Source organism: Euphorbia lathyris, chromosome 5 (genome assembly GCF_963576675.1).
Source record: "Euphorbia lathyris chromosome 5, ddEupLath1.1, whole genome shotgun sequence".
NCBI lineage: Eukaryota > Viridiplantae > Streptophyta > Magnoliopsida > Malpighiales > Euphorbiaceae > Euphorbia > Euphorbia lathyris.
This window is the reverse complement of record NC_088914.1, coordinates 76,023,296-76,040,436: the sequence shown is the minus strand read 5'-3', so window position 1 is coordinate 76,040,436 and position 17,141 is coordinate 76,023,296. Positions and strand designations below refer to the sequence as shown.

At 35.9% G+C, this 17,141-nt stretch overlaps 1 protein-coding gene across 1 annotated transcript; it reads left to right on the top strand.

The window, feature by feature from the left end:
• The first annotated feature begins 614 nt into the window (after nt 1–614).
• LOC136228938 (terpene synthase 10-like) lies at nt 615–3,043 on the top strand. Its single transcript, XM_066017443.1, has 5 exons — nt 615–885; nt 1,424–1,805; nt 1,900–2,118; nt 2,197–2,335; nt 2,407–3,043. The coding sequence occupies exons 1-5, from the start codon at nt 615–617 to the stop codon at nt 2,593–2,595; spliced, it is 1,200 nt and encodes a 399-aa protein (XP_065873515.1). The 3' UTR covers nt 2,596–3,043.
• Nucleotides 3,044–17,141: the final 14,098 nt, after the last annotated feature.

Sequence of the window (17,141 nt, the reverse complement as noted above, 5' to 3'; positions counted from 1 at the left end):
GTGTTTGGTTAGTGACATGTTATTTGCCTTTTACATCTGAAAAACAGTATTGGGTGTTTGGTTAGTGATCTCCTGTTTATCTTTTATACCCGAAAAGCAGCCTTTTGCAAAAGCAGAGAATCTCTGTTTTTTGAAAAAACAGTTATGTAAACGAGTCTCCCATTTGACCCAATTTTATAATTTTCCCTAATTAAAAAAAATTTACAACTCAACAATGAGCTCTTAATCATATTTCAGCTCTGATATATAAACAAATCAACACAATCACTTTAGGCATGCACTGTCTTCTTTCATTTTCATCCACTTCCAAATGGCCTTTCTTCTATCTGCACCAATTCTTAATTTCTCTTTTTCCAAACTGAAACATAAGACTATTGATACTACTAAATAAAAAACACTATACTCTCTTAATCCAATTATTTCCACTCAATCTATCGTCAGACGCTCTGCAAACTACAAACCTACCATTTGGGATTCTGATTTTGTGCTTTCCTTGAGGAGTCAATATAAGGTATATATATTAATATATATTAATTGTCACTTTCTTCTTTCTTTGACATTGTTTATAAAATACTATTTAAGGCCAAATATTAGTTTGAAAGATTTTATATATAATGCAGGAAGAAAAGTATACAAATCGTATTAGAAAGCTCAAGGAAGAAGTGAAGGCGATGCTCGCTAAATCCAGAACTCCTTTGGATCAACTTGAGCTCATTGACCTTTTACAAAGACTTGGATTAGCATATCATTTCCATGATCAAATACATGGAATTCTGATGAGTATTTTCAGTAAAAAACATAGTGATAAATCAGTCAAGAAAGATTTGCACTCCACAGCTCTTGAATTTAGACTCTTGAGACAGCATGGGTTTAACATATCTCAAGGTAATTGCACATATAAATATATTGGGTAAATAATTTATTAGTCCCCTCATATTTACATAACAATTGTTGTTTAGTCCCTCTATTTTGAAAAACACATTATAAGATAGATATATTTTATCAACATTAACGATTTGGTCCTTTGTCTATTTGTTTAAGATTTTTAACTGTTATATTTGGCACAAAAAGACAGACAGAAAATAAGAAAGTAACATGGTTCATTTTGTATCGTACTATTACTATCTTGAAAACTAAGATATGTTTGGTTAAAAATTTAAAAAAAATAGATAAAAAGAACAAATGGTTAATATTGATAAAAGATAGAGATCTCATAATGTGTTTTTAAAATAGGGGATTAAACAGCGTGTTATGTAAAAAGGTGGGACTAATAAATCATTTACCCAAATATATTTGATCTTAATTAACTTCTTATATTAAGAGAATAGGCAGTATACATAAATTATCACACCCACCAGTTTTTCATGTTTGATTCAAATATGGGTTTAACATATAAGTATATTTGATCTTAATGAATGTTCAGAGATATTTTGTGATTTTCAAGACGAGGTTGGGAACTTTAAAACAGATCTGTATGAGGATTACAAGGGCATGCTATCATTGTATGAGGCCTCATTCCATTCAGAAGAAGGTGACAATATGTTAGAAGCAGCAAGAGAATTTGCATACAATAATCTGAGAAAACTTATTCAGCAAAATCAAGAAATTGAGCCATATTATTCAAAGTTAATAAATCATGCTTTGGAGCTCCCACTTCATTGGAGAATGCAAAGGTTGGAAAACAGGTGGTTCATAGATATGTATGAGGTTAAACAAGGCATGGATTCTCATATCCTAGAGCTTGCTAAATTGGATTTCAACAATGTCCAAGCAACATACCAGGCTGATCTTCAACACGCCTCATGGTTGGTAACTAATTAAATTAATCTCATCTAATTATATATTCTTAAAAGGCATGGATTCTCATAGTACTAATTAAATTTTTTTTTCTCCTTAAAGCTGGTGGAAGAGTACATGCCTTGCTGAAAAGCTAAGCTTCATAAGGGACAGGTTAGTGGAGAACTTCTTATGGGCAGTAGGAAACAGCTATGAGCCACGATTCGGATATTGCAGAAGAATGTATACAAAAATCAATGCATTGATAGCGACTGTTGACGACATTTATGACATTTATGGGACCTTGGAAGAACTTGAATTGTTTACTGATGCTGTTCAAAGGTTAATTGGATAAATGATATGTATATATTCTGAACATATACAAATATTGAAAAATTAACATCATTCATGTGATTTCAGATGGGATGTAAACGAAATTGAACAACTTCCGGATTATATGAAGATATGTTTTGTATCTCTCCATAATACAATCAGCGAAATAGGTTATGATGTGCTTAAGGAACAGGGATTTCATATTATTCCCTACTTGAAAAAAGCTGTAAGATTCAATATAAATATTGTTGCTTAACTTGATTATTGGATTCATTAATTAATGATTATATTGTTCAGTGGGTAGATCTATGTGAAGCCTACTTACTGGAGGCTAAATGGTACCATAGCAGATATACACCAACACTCGAAGAATACACAGAAAATGCATGGATTTCTGGTTCTGGTCCAGTTCTACTAGTCCATGCATTTTTTCTTACAGAGGATAAAATTGTTGTGAAATCCCGATCAACGAGTGCTATTTTGTAATTTGTATTAATTAGAGACTCATTTATGTAATTTGTAAATACGGAGAAGGAGAAAAGTCAAGTTTTTAATTTGGGGTGGCACAAATTCGGCCACCCCATCTCCTGTGCCAACAAGAACATTTAATGTTCTTGTTGGCTCCATCCCCTTGGCAGTATAAAATGCCAAGGGGTGGTGGATGATATTTTGGATGTAAGGGAGTGAAGATTAGAAATTGAGGCAGAGAGAGTGAGGCAGATTTTATTCTGCGAAAATTGAGAGTTTGAGTGTTTAATTTTGAGAAGGTAGTTTAATCATTTCGGGAGAGAGACAAAATAGTAAGATAATTATTTTGGGGTTTTTCGGGAAACACCTGAGTGCTACTATTTTGGTTTTATCTTATTGTAACTCTAGAAAGTTTCTAGAGAACGCCCTCTTTGTACGCCTACTATTTTATAGTGGAAGAATTTACTCTCAAACTTGTTCGTGAACGTAGTCCGTTAAATTACCGGTGTCATTTTAATTGATTATTTTGCTCGTCAATATATTTACGGAATAAATTTTCCGCGTTTATTCCCAACAACTGGTATCAGAGCCTAGTTAACATGGAGGCAAAATTGACAAGCAAAATGGTCAGTCTTAATGGTTCGAACTACCACATATGGAGAAGCAAAATGAAGGATCTCCTATATGTGACGAAGATGCATCTTCTGGTGTTCGGGACAGACAAGCCCGACGGCAAGTCGGATGGAGACTGGGGTTTCGAGCATGAGCAAGTCTGCGGATTTATCCGACAGTTTGTTGACGATAATGTGTATAATCACATTGCTGGCGAAACTCATGCACGGACGTTGTGGAATAAGCTCGAGGATTTGTACGCCTCAAAGACCGGCAACAACAAATTATTTTATTTGACCAAGTTGATTCAACTAAAATATCGAGACGGTACTTCTCTCGCAGATCACTTGAACGAGTTCTAAGGGATTGTGGATCAACTTTCTAGCATGGGGCTTAAAATTGAAAATGAGCTCACTACTTTACTAACGCTGGCTTCCTTACCGGAGTCATGGGATACTCTAAGAATTTCACTTTCAAACTCAGCACCAGATGGCAAAATTTCCATGGAGTTTGTCAAAAGTGGAATTTTAAATGAAGAGATGCGGCGCAGGATGCAAGGAGCCTCTACACCACAATCAGATGTTCTGGTTGTAAATTCCAGAGGAAGGAGCGAAGCTAGAGGGTCCAAAGACAGAGGCAAGAGCAGGGGAAATCCAACAAGTATGCCAATGTTGAGTGCCATCACTGCAAGAAAAAAGGCCACATTAGAAGATTCTGCAGGAAACTCAAGCAAGAAAAAAGCAAAGGCAAGGAAGAGAAGAGAGATGACAGTACCGACGACGAACGAGCAAACGTTGCTGCCGAGTTCAATATTGTCTACGATGCTGATATTATAAATCTTGTAACCCAGGAGACTAGTTGGGTGATTGATAGTGGTGCTACGATTCATGCCACGCCTCGAAGGGAATTTTTCTCATCTTACACACCAGGAGATTTCGGTGTTGTAAGGATGGGAAATGACAACTTCTCTAAAGTTGTGGGAAAAGGTGACATTCACCTAGAAGCTGAGAATGGCATGAAGTTAGTATTGAAAGATGTCAGGCATGTTCCAGATATGCGCCTGAATCTGATCTCCGTAGACAAGCTTGATGAAGAAGGCTTCTGTAATACCTTCCGCAATGGCCAATGGAAGCTCACCAAAGGTTCGATGGTGATTGCAAGAGGCAGAAAGTATTCAAGGCTGTATCTTATACAGACAAAGCTCTCTCAAGAAGCGATCAACGCAGTGGAGAATGAAAACGCAATTGAATTGTGGCATAGACGCCTCGCACACATGCCTGAGAAAGGCATGACAAAATTGGCCAATAAAAATATGCTGACTGGATTGGATCATGTTAATTTAAATAAATGTGCTAACTGTCTGGCCGGAAAACAAAACAGAGTTGCTTTCAAGAGTTCCTCTCCTTCTAGAGTGGAAAATATATTAGATCTGGTACACTCAGATCTATGTGGTCCATTTCCAAAGTCACTTGGTGGTGCTCATTATTTTGTGACTTTCATAGATGACCACTCTAGAAAAACATGGGTATACACTCTAAAATCAAAAGATCAAGTCTTACAGGTTTTCAAGCACTTTGTAGCCCAGGTTGAGAGATAAACTGGCAAGAAGCTGAAGTGCATTCGGACAGACAATGGTGGAGAGTACACTGGTCCATTTAATGTGTACTTTCAAGGAGCATGGTATTCGACATCAACAAACTCCTCCAAAAACACCGCAGTTGAACGGGTTGGCTGAAAGAATGAACAAAACTTTAATGGAAAGAGTCAGATGCTTGCTTTCACATTCAAAGTTGCCAAAGGAGTTTTGGGGTGAAGCTCTAGTCACAGCAGCTTATATTCTGAATCTTTCACCATGTGTCCCGCTGGATTACGATGTTCCAGAAAAGGTGTGGTCTGGAAAAGATTGTTCCTACAAACATCTGCGAGTGTTCGGTTGTAAAGCTTTTGTCCACATTCCTAGGGATGAAAGATCCAAGCTTGATGTCAAAACCAAAGAGTGCATATTTATTGGTTATGGCCAAGATGAATTTGGCTATAAGTTCTTTGATCCAGTTCACAAGAAGTTAATCAGAAGCCGTGATGCGGTCTTTATGGAAGACCAGACAATTGAAGACATTGAGAAGTCTGGAAAAGATGCTTCTGGACCTGAAACTAGTACACCAAGCCTTCAGTTAGTACCTCCAACAACGGTGCCAAGACAGGTTGGAGAAGAAATTCAAATTGATCAACCAGAGATAGTTGCTCAAGACGCTCCCATTCAGAATGAACCAGTTGATGCTGATGAAGAAGTTCACCATCAACCACCAGTTGCTGAACGTTCTCCAGTTCGAACAAGATCCGGTAGAGCCATTCAACGTTCTACCAGATATTCTCCGAATGATTATGTCCTAGTGACTGACGGTGGAGAACCAGAAAGCTTTGAAGAAGCCATGGATGATGTACACAAGCAAAAGTGGATCGAGGCCATGCAAGATGAGATGAAATCCTTGCATGAGAATAAAACTTTTGAGCTGGTGAAGTTACCTGAAGGAAAGAAGGCTTTGAAGAACAGATGGGTGTTCAGAATCAAGAACGAAGAAGCTAGCTCACAACCAAGATTCAAAGCTAGACTGGTTGTGAAGGGATACAGTCAAAGAAAAGGCATCGACTTTGACGAGATTTTCTCACCGGTGGTGAAGATGACATCCATTCGTACTGTGTTGGGGTTAGCAGCAAGTCAGAACCTGGAGGTTGAGCAAATGGATGTGAAGACTGCCTTCCTACATGGCGATTTGAAAGAAGAAATATACATGGAGCAGCCAGAGGGTTTTAAGAAGAAAGGAAAAGAGGATTATGTTTGCAAGCTAAAGAAGAGTCTCTACGGCTTAAAGTAGGCACCAAGGCAGTGGTACAAGAAGTTTGAGTCAGTTATGGGGGAGCAAGGCTACAAGAAGACTACTTCAGATCACTGCGTCTTCGTTCAAAAATTCTCTGATGATGATTTCATTATTTTATTGCTCTATGTGGATGATATGTTGATTGTTGGCAGGAACATCTCCAGAATTAACAATCTGAAGAAACAGTTGAGCAAGTCTTTTGCTATGAAAGACTTGGGGCCAGCAAAACAAATTCTTGGCATGAGAATCATTCGAGATAGAAGCGCCAAGAAGATATGGTTGTCGCAGGAGAAGTACATTGAGAAAGTACTTCAAAGGTTTAATATGTATAAAGCTAAAATGGTTAGTTGTCCTCTTGCTAATCATTTTAAACTCAGTTCCAAACAGAGCCCTTCTACTGAGAAAGAGAAGGAAGAAATGAGCAGAGTTTCATATGCTTCAGCAGTCGGAAGTCTAATGTACGCCATGGTATGCACACGACCAGATATTGGACATGCAGTTGGTGTCGTGAGTAGATTCCTTTCAAATCCAGGAAAGGAACATTGGGAAACTGTTAAATGGATATTTAGGTATCTTCGCGGTACTTCACAAATGTGTTTATGTTTTGGAGATACCGAACCAGTGCTAGTTGGTTACACAGATGCGGATATGGCTGGTGATACTGACACAAGGAAGTCTACATCAGGGTACCTGATTACATTTGCAGGGGGAGCTGTGTCATGGTAGTCAAGACTACAAAAATGTGTCGCACTTTCCACGACTGAAGCATAATTTATTGCAGCAACGGAAGCGTGTAAAGAGCTATTATGGATGAAGAAGTTCTTTAACGAACTTGGCTTCCGTCAAGAAAAATATCAGTTATTTTGTGACAGTCAGAGTGCTATTCACCTTGGAAAGAATTCCTCTTTCCATTCCAGATCCAAGCATATTGATGTGAGATATCATTGGATCAGGGATGTGCTAGAGATGAAATTATTACAGCTTGAGAAGATTCATACAGATGAAAACGGATCAGACATGTTAACGAAGATCTTACCAAGAGAAAAGTTCGAATACTGTCGAATGGCTGCAGGGATAACAAAAGCCCTCATATAATCGGGAGGGGGAGAATTGTTGTGAAATCCCGATCAACGAGTGCTATTTTGTAATTTGTATTAATTAGAGACTCATTTGTGTAATTTGTAAATCCGGAGAGGGAGAAAAGTCAAGTTCTTAATTTGGGGTGGCACAAATTCGGCCACCCCATCTCCTGTGCCAACAAGAACATTTAATGTTCTTGTTGGCTCCATCCCCTTGGCAGTATAAAATGCCAAGGGGTGGTGGATGATATTTTGGATGTAAGGGAGTGAAGATTAGAAATTGAGGCAGAGAGAGTGAGGCAGATTTTATTTTGCGAAAATTGAGAGTTTGAGTGTTTAATTTTGAGAAGGTAGTTTAATCATTTCGGGAGAGAGACAAAATAGTAAGATAATTATTTTGAGGTTTTTCGGGAAACACCTGAGTGCTACTATTTTGGTCTTATCTTATTGTAACTCTAGAAAGTTTCTAGAGAACGCCCTCTTTGTACGCCTACTATTTTATAGTGGAAGAATTTACTCTCAAACTTGTTCGTGAACGTAGTCCGTTAAATTACCGGTGTCATTTTAATTGATTATTTTGCTCGTCAATATATTTACGGAATAAATTTTCCGCGTTTATTCCCAACAAAAATCACAATTGACAGATTGAAATGGCTAAAGGATTATCCGGAGATAGTGCGGTTGTCATCAATGGTTTTTCGACTAGCAAATGATCTAGGAACATCTTCTGTAAGCATGCATCTTCTGCATCTTATCTTTATATATCCACATATATAAAATAATTGTCTATGATGAATTACTGATCAGGATGAATTGAAGAGAGGTGATGTTCCAAAATTAATACAATGTTACATGAATGAAACTGGAGCTTCAGAAGAAGAAGCACGCCAACATATTAGGCATTTAATTAGAAAGACATGGAAGAAGATGAATAAACAAGGGTGTGTAGATTCTCCGGTACTCTCCAAAACGTTTATAGGCATAGCAATGGACCTAGCTCGGATGGCAATACATATATCAATATGGAGATGGGTATGGCATTCAGGACCGTGAGACCAAAGATCATGTTTTGTCATTGCTTGTTCAGCCTATTCCTATTTAGAATCCCACATTGATGACCAGAAATTGAAGAATTTAGAATCTCGCATTGAAGTTAGAGGAAGTGAGAAAGAGGAGTGAGGAAATAAATAGAAAGGTTTAAGCAAAATTACAACATCTCTCCAAGTAAGAGAGACTATGTCGTAATTTGTTACTGTGGGGGTCTGTGTTCGTGCGGCACTTGTCCATTTAGCGTTAAAGATTTTCTGTAATTTATGTGCTGGTTCAAGTGTTAGTCCTCTTGTATCTTCTTTAATCTAAATGAAGATCTTATGATTTACAGCAAATATCTTTAGTTCATTTTTTCTGTGTGTGATGCAGGAGAAAAATATATGAAATAAATCCTATGGTACAAAATGAAATGGATTTGACACATTTTTGTATCCTATGATACTTAATATATGAATGAATTCTAGATTCAGACGTGTCTAGGCTTTCTATGGTAGCAGCCCTGACAAGAACCCTAGCTTCCAGCTTTCTGCTCTTCAACTTGACCACCGACTAGTATATCCTATTTTTTCCTCTATTTTAACCACAAAACTAGAGATCATATCAAGCCTTTGTTTCATTCTCTGTTTTTTTTTTTTTTTTTTTTTATTAATTAGTTAGAGATCATATCAGGTTGAAATGAACATTGACCTGGTTTATGCAGGAGGAAGCATTGGTTTAACGGTTGCTGCCATGTCTTGGGGTAATTAAACCAGACATATCTGTATGTGTATCTGTCTCTGATTCTCTAGTCTGTATTCAATTTCTCTTCAAGCCGGTAGAGAAGCTTCCTGTCTTCTAAAGTGCATAATGTTGTATGTTTTCAGCTGGCCTTAGGATTTCTTGTTGTTGTATGTTTCTCCTTTCAACAATTCTTCTTTAGCACTTATCAGTGCACAAATAATACAATTGCCTCATAACTATTTCAACGTGCATCCCTTTCACACCATAGGCTGCATCTTGTTTTTGCCTTGTGTATTGGACCCTTTTTTCCAGGATTAGTTTCAGAGAATCAAACGGTTATAAGATAATTTGTTGATGACACGTTGATTAACTTTTGTATAGTACTATGTCCCTAGCTCATTTGATTTTTATGAAGTAATTTAGTGGTTTTGCAATTGTAATTGGCGGCCTTGTGTTCAAGCTATCTGGTTCCTGACTATTTTGAGGTATTTTTGTACATGATTTTATATTCGGTTTTTGTATTCAGTTTTGAGGAATTTGTTGAAATATTTATAAGTAATCATGAAATATTGTTACAAGTTTTATTACAAAACATACTTGTATGTTATGATATTTTAATATATTCTTTTGGGATTTTACAGCTATTCAGAGCTGGAAATGGCATCAACAAAATAAAGTAATGGTAGATCATTTGAAACAGTATGGGCTCTGCATGGTTTTGAGATAATGTTTCTGAAGTTAAGATAAATCTATTGAAGAGTCTAGCAAAATACGGATGAGGCGAAGCATCTTAGAAACAATAAGAGTTCTCATGTTATATTTCTTTTTTAAATATTGAAATGAACAATATCAAACTAGTGATTGAAATGGCATGTTCCAATCAATTTAGTATGTGTTTAAATTTTAGAATCATGTATTGAATTTAGTAATCTATCAAAATTGAGTAGGGACGGTTAAAATCACCCTTACAGTTCAAAAGGTGGTATTCCAGAACAAGGTGTAAGGGTAGTTTAAACCGCCCTAGAAGTCCATTGCTAAATTTTACCTTACTCTGTCAGTCACGATTTCCGTCGCTAATCTGTAACTTAGCTCCCCTTTGGGGGCAGATTTGTGGCGGTTGGAAAAATTGCCTCTAAGCCTTATAGGGGCGGTTAAAACTATCCCTACACACGAAGTGTGAGAACATTACAACTATTATAAACATTCTATGAATTCAAATGCAAGCTAAAATCTGGCTTCCTTGTAAATAAGAGCATCATCAATGCATTATAGGGTTAATTACAAATCTCGGATTTTTTGAAAGCCCATTTACATATTTAGTAGCTCTCACACTACTTACCAATATAGACACTTTCACTTCATTTGGACAAAAATAATTTAATCTTTTTATTTCTCATCTCTTCTAGAAACAATAGCAAACATCTTCTCCTTCTACCCTTTGTTTCTTTCTTTTCAATTTTTACAACAATCAAGAGAACAATCCAATCTAAGAGCTAAAGATTTATTCATCCAACAATCCAATATGGTAGTTCGTGAGATTCTAAAGAAAAATGTTAGTCAATTTTATGTGGACATATGATCATCGATCTTTGACTATCACTTTCACTTCCAATTTTTTTTTACAGCAGTTGCCTTAATATAGTGGACTTAACCTGAACCATAGGTTTGTTTTGGATGCAACTCTCTAAAGTAAATTTGATCTTCCTTAAAAGCTCTTCAAGTAACTATAAACTATATTAAAAAGAAACAAAAAGTACATACTAAATAAAAATGTTTACGTGAATATAAGATAAAATGGCTCCTTTAGAACTTGACATGTCAAAAGCTTATGATAGATTTGAATGAGATTTTCTTAAGCAAATGATGCTTAAATTAGGTTTCTGTGATAGATGGGCTAATCTAATTATGTAGTGTGTGTGTAAAGTCAGGTACAATGTGATTAGTGGCTGTCATTTTGTTGGCCTTATTGTTCCTCAATGTGATCTGTGCCAAAGAGATCCAATTTCGCCTTATCTGTTCATTATTTATGCTGAAGGCCTCTCATTGGCTCTCTCCAAGTTGGGTATCATTGATGGTTTTAGTGTTGCAAGGAATGATCCTTCAATTTCACATTTATTCTTTGTAGGTAATAATTACTTCTTCTTTAGAGCTTCTCACTCTGAGGCTTCTGCTATTAAGCACTGCTTGTCGATGTATGAAAGGGTGTCAGGTCAAAAGATAAACTTTAACAAATCCTTTGTCACATTCAGTAAGCATTGTCCCACTGATGTCCGCAATTTGGTTAGCCCTACTTTAGGCGTTACCATAGTTGCTTTACCTGATAATTATTTGGGCACATTCGATAATTGGGAGGAATAAAACTGATTGTTTCCGTTACATTAAAAGGATGGTTCTACAAAGTTGGAAAACTAGGTCCTTGTCTTGAGTTGGCAAAGAAGTAATACTAAAATCAGTTATTTATGACTTGCCCTCTTATGCCACGAGCTTGTTTCTTTTACGTGCGATGTTGTGTTCTGATATAGAGAAAATGATGATCTTTCTGCTAGGGTTACAATGGGATGGAAAGGGTGGACTTCATTGGAAATCGTGGGATATGCTTTGTATGTTGCTCTTTTAGCTAAACAAGGTTGGGGATTAATTTCTAATCCATATTCTTTAGTTGCTCGTGTGTATAAGGCTTGCTATTACCTAGCCATCACTTTCATGAAGGCTGAAATTGGTGATAATCCTAGTTATATTTGGCGAAGCTTACTTGCTGCCCAACCTTTGTTATGTTGGTCCCTTGTGACATAGGAATTAGTTCATAGGGGGGGGGGGGGGTTAAGGAACTATTTAAATTTTTTCTCTTTAAAAGACGACTTGTGTCTTTTAACACTTAAGATTTTTCACTTAATTCTTAGCACAATGATATTGAGTGAGGTCAGAGGTAGCTTTAGTTAATCAAAGACTAAGGCTGCTTCTAACATTGAGTCAGGAGATAGCACTTAGGAGTCTATTCCTGAGCTCAGCACCAATTCACACAACTCAATATTAGTTCAGTTAAGCGTTTTACCTGGCACAATAAAAAGCAAACAGATAAAGGAGTTAAGAGTTAGAGAATGTTACTTAGCAGTTTTATCCTGGTTCGGCCTTCTGCCTACATCCAGTCATCGTAATCCTTCTGAGCTTTAATCCACTACTGAGCTCTTTTGGGTAGAGCACAAACCCCTTACAATAGTCAGTGAGTATACAGAGTACCTTCCTTTATATCCTATACTCAACACTATCTACCTCTAAGTGCTAAAACCGAACAACTCAGAGTCTCCTAACAATTTATGAATTGATAAGATTTTTGTTCTATTAACAAAGAACACTAGTAAGATCTATTATAATCGTTTACACAAAGATGAGAGTTGGTGTAAGATTGCTTTGCTTTTCGCACAGAAACTTCAAGTAGGAATTTGGTCACCGTTTCGACTTGCTGAAGATCAGCATCGAATGAAGCAAATGAAAGGCCAATTTATAGTGACACCTTAAGCCTTCGGTCATTTCGAAATTCAAAATAACCATTGGAGGGAAACGACTCTACTGTCCCTTTCACTCCTCAGTGTCTTCGACTAATGAGAACGTAGTCTTTTCTGTCTTGATCAGTGCTTCAGTAACCTTTGGTCAGTGCGTCAGATTGTCTCTCCATTTAAGGCAAAGATTCCTAGACAGCGGGACGACAACCTTTCTGATGCAACTGAAACTTTCCTCATTTAGGTAGCCTTTGTCTCAAAGTTTGCTAAGTCAACTTCTGCTTTGTCTGTTGTCCGTTGAACTTAGTGGCTTCGTTGTGAAGCAGTTAGCAAGTCTTCTGGATCCTTCTTCTTGCTGGGCTGAGTTGATTCATAAGCTTTAGATCTGTTTGACTATGCTTGGGCCTTGACCTTGCTTAATGGGCTTTGAGCTTTGTTCTTAATGTCTTTTACACTTGTGAATTAAATACTCCAAACAACACTTGAACAAACACATTAGTAGCAAATGAATCAAAGCATTTAAATTTAATGTGTTGGAATATTTTAACTTAGGGATTTAATTCTAATTTAAATATTTTTATCAAATCAAAATCATTTGGGAAATGTGTTTCAACACGTTAGTCTCGGGTTCTCATCGTATGGTGGCGATGGAAAAATATCAACATTTAGAGTGAATTGTGGCTCCCTTATGAGCACAATCCGTGTTTGGAAAGTACTAGGTTGGATGATTTACAGATCGAAAATATTGCAGATTTGTTCGAAGTTGGTAGGCGTTTTTGGGATATGAATCTAATTGCTGGAATTTTTACACCGAGAGATCATATGCTTATCTGAAAAATTCCTTTTAGTTGAAGATTATTGGATGACTCTTGGTACGGGTCTGGGGATATAAATGGTGCTTACACCATTAAGAGTGGTTATAAGAGCTTTATGTCTCAATTGATGTTAATAATGGTCAATTGCAATCATTTTAGAACTCAATTTGGAATCTTCATATTCCTCTAAAGGTCAAGAATCTGTTATGGAGGTCTCTAGCCGACTGCCTCCCATCAATGGCTAATTTGAAGTATCATCGGGTTCCAGTCTTGGATGTTGTCCAATTTGCTCGAAAAGTATTGAGGATACCTTCCATGCTCTTGTTTGTTGCGGTACAGCTCGAGGGATTTGGCACCTCTCTCCCATCGGTGACATTAGTTCCTAATTCTCTAATTTTTTCAATTTTTTGGTCTTTATCTCCTCTAAGCCCCTGTTCTATGATTGTGTGCTGCTATGATTTGTTGGATTGTTTGGGTTAATAGGAATGACATTATATGGAACCAAACAATTTCTACAGCTTCTATTTTACTTTATAATGAAGTTCACTTTCTTGCTAATTGGAAAGCTTCTCAAATTGTTTGTAAGCCTTATCTTCCTCCTATTGATTCGTTAGATCTTCATTGGTCTCTACAGATTCTCGGTTGCTTCAAACTCAATGTCAATGCTGCAATTTTTGAAGGGACTGGTACAACTGGATTCGAGTGTATCATTAGGGGCTCTTTGGGTGAATTTGTAGCTGCTACTAATGGTTTAATTGAAGGAACAATTGATGTTGCTCCAGTAGAAGCATTATCTATCAAGGAAGCACTTGGATCAAGGATAAATGTTGGAACAATATCCATATAGAGTACTCTTTATATCCATATATTTTTTTGTTCCAAACAAAAATAAATATTAAAAATAGTGTTAACACATATCTAATTTTGATAATATTTATATTTAATTAAAAGGCTGGTTGCTAAAGTCAGCGGATTAATTTCAACTAGGTTGGCACTAGAAAGTGACGCTCCTGACTCCAAAACCAAATTTATTAAAATAAATGAAAAATATAGCAACAAAAGATAAGGAAAAAATGAACAAGTTAGACAAAAAATATACTCAATGTGATTGATGTTAGAGATTAATATAAGATATATGATTGGGTCTTAACAATCAGCTCAAATTTTTAGTTTCATCGATTCCAAGACATGGTATCAGAGCCTCTAGGACGAAACTGTCCAGGTTTGAGTCATAGCAACCTTATTAATTTGTGGAATTAAAAAAAAGACATGGTGGGATAGTCTGTGTCAGAGATTAATATATAAGATCAATGACATAAACAAGCTTTAGGAAACCACATCAAGTTTCTAACCACATGGTTGCATTTGTAATGAAAAATACCACAGATACTTATCTGCAAATCCGTGAAACCACATGGCATCTATATGTAATTAATCCTAATTAGAATGACTGTTAGGGTTGGAGATGCGCTAACAACTATCAATATTATGTGAATGTTATATGTTTTTTTTATACAACGGAGGGCTCAACGAGCCACGAAAGTCAAACAAAACAACATAAAAACTAAAGACAAAATAGAGGGACACTACTAAGTGGTCACCTCTTTAGGCCAGAAAATTCCACTAACGTCTTGCAGAACTCACGACTAACACTAGAGGGGTAATTTTGAAACACATGGATACCTCTGGGCAAAGTCAATGTATAGCTAGCCAGATTATCTATCACTCTATTACTTTCTCTAAAAATATGAAGAATTATGACATCCGAGCTTCTATTAATGAGCTCAGAACATGCACCAATAAGGTTGTTACATGTACTCGAGTTACCATCTCTATTGTTTATCCAAGAAACTGCTAAAATTAGAATCACTCTCCACAATAAGATAGTCAATGCCTAAGCTCCATACAAGCTCCAGTCTTTTATAGATAGCCCACAACTCCGCTTGAATAGCTGAACAAATACCGATGTTGAGCGCAAAACTTAAAATCTAATTTCCTAATCGATTTCTGATAACTCCCCCAGTCCATGTTGGCCTGGGGTTACATTTGCTACAACCATCAGTATCCAGCTTGAAAACGTTAGTTGGGTCAGCCCTAGGCCAAGACTGGGAGTGCATTGGCCTAGGGCCCAGGGTTGGAAGGGGCCCAAAAAAATTTCTAAGTATATATATATATATATATAGATTAATTGTTTTTATTCGTATACTAATGTCATTCGGGCTCTAAAGAACCTAAATAATTGATATTTTAGAACTAAAAGTAAGCTAATTGACTTTTTGAATATAGGTTGAAGGTTAATCTAAATAAATTGTGAAGCAATTTTTAGTTTTGCGTAAGCAAAGATATTTGGTGAACGTAATACTATGTCCCGTACAATCATTAAGGAAATACTTGTTTGTTTATTATTTATAGGAATATATTTTAAAATTCTACTTATAAATTATTTTTTTATATTTTTATTTTGCCTGGGCCCCATAAATTGTCAGGACTGGCCCTGCACGTTAGCAACTGGAGGATGCCATTCAACTGAATCTCTCATCTAAAACGAGTGTGTATGTTCCTCTCCCTGTCCATTCTATAGGCGATTGCGTTCTCTTCAAAACTGGTTCTAAGGAAGTCAATCATCATGTGAAGTTGCTGATCCTTCCCTTCAAACACTCTAATGCAATGCTATTTCTAGACCCACCAAATAGTGATAGAGAGCAAAATTTTTCAATTTCTTCCAATCTCCGAATGAGAAAAATCATTAAGATTAAACATCACACAATATTGCAGGTTTATTGAGTTCCAAAACTTCCGCAAACTGTATTGAATAAAAATATTCCAAATTTGTTTTGCTTTTAGGCAGTCCCTCAAAATGTGAAGAGTAGTCTCCAGATGTAAATTATAACTAGAGCATGTTAAAAGTAATAAACTTAATTATATTATTAAAAAAAATAAAAAAAATAAATAATAGATGCATGTTCACGTGATAAGGGGATAAGATAAGGTGTGCATTTATTAAAAAAAAGAAGATAAAAATAATAATGCATGAATGTATGAATTTGGACTTGTGATTCCAAATTAGTCAAAATTGTGTGCTAAGTTTGACAATTATATATTTAAAAATATAAATGCCTTGTATTGAATATGTATATATATATATATATATATATATATATATATATATATATATATATATATATATATATAGGGATGGGATCAGGTGTGATAAGTCTTATTGTGTGGTAAGGACCAATTTTGTAATTAACCAAAAGGAGGTGGCAAATTTGTAAATAAAAGGAAAGAGAATTTTTTTTATTTTTTTTCTTTAAAATACATTTTCCCAACTTTTTCTTCGTTTTCCAAAAAATTTTATACTGTTGGACTCATCTTAATTAGACGGTCATTTTAAGATCCATGAAGCTCAAGTAAAAAAAAATCCGGTGAACGGAATCCGGGTGGGCGTTTTCCGGTGAGAAAAAAAGTGCCCAGAAAATTCTTAAAAAATTCCAGAAAAATGTAAAACATTATTCTAAAAAACTTTAATTCTTGGGTCAAAATGATATTTCTTACGGTTTAGTCCCAATAAAACGTTTTCCTTAATTTTATCCATTTTACATGCTTCAACAATTTGTTGGGTCAAAACTGTAAGGAATCTCGCTTTGAGCCAATAATTAAAGATTCTTAAAATAATGTTTTACATGTTTTGAAATTTTTTGATAATTTTCTGGGTATGTTTTTTATCCTACTTACATTGTTCCAAATCAATCTACCATTTGTTCCAACATAATACTTATATTGTTCCAACATAAAATTGTTTTATTTCTTTTCTTTAAAATACATTTTCCCGAAATTTCTACCCTCGTTTTTCAAAATTTTTTATACTATTAGACTCGTTTAAATTAGGTAGCCATTTTAAGATCCCTGAAGCTC

Excerpts from the sequence above, each read along its gene's own strand:
- LOC136228938 (XM_066017443.1), top strand. The coding sequence starts at position 615 with ATGCAGGAAGAAAAGTATACAAATCGTATTAGAAAGCTCAAGGAAGAA. Across the intron at positions 1,806-1,899 it reads GATCTTCAACACGCCTCATG|CTGGTGGAAGAGTACATGCC; the intron begins GTTGGTAACTAA and ends TTCTCCTTAAAG. Across the intron at positions 2,119-2,196 it reads TTTACTGATGCTGTTCAAAG|ATGGGATGTAAACGAAATTG; the intron begins GTTAATTGGATA and ends ATGTGATTTCAG.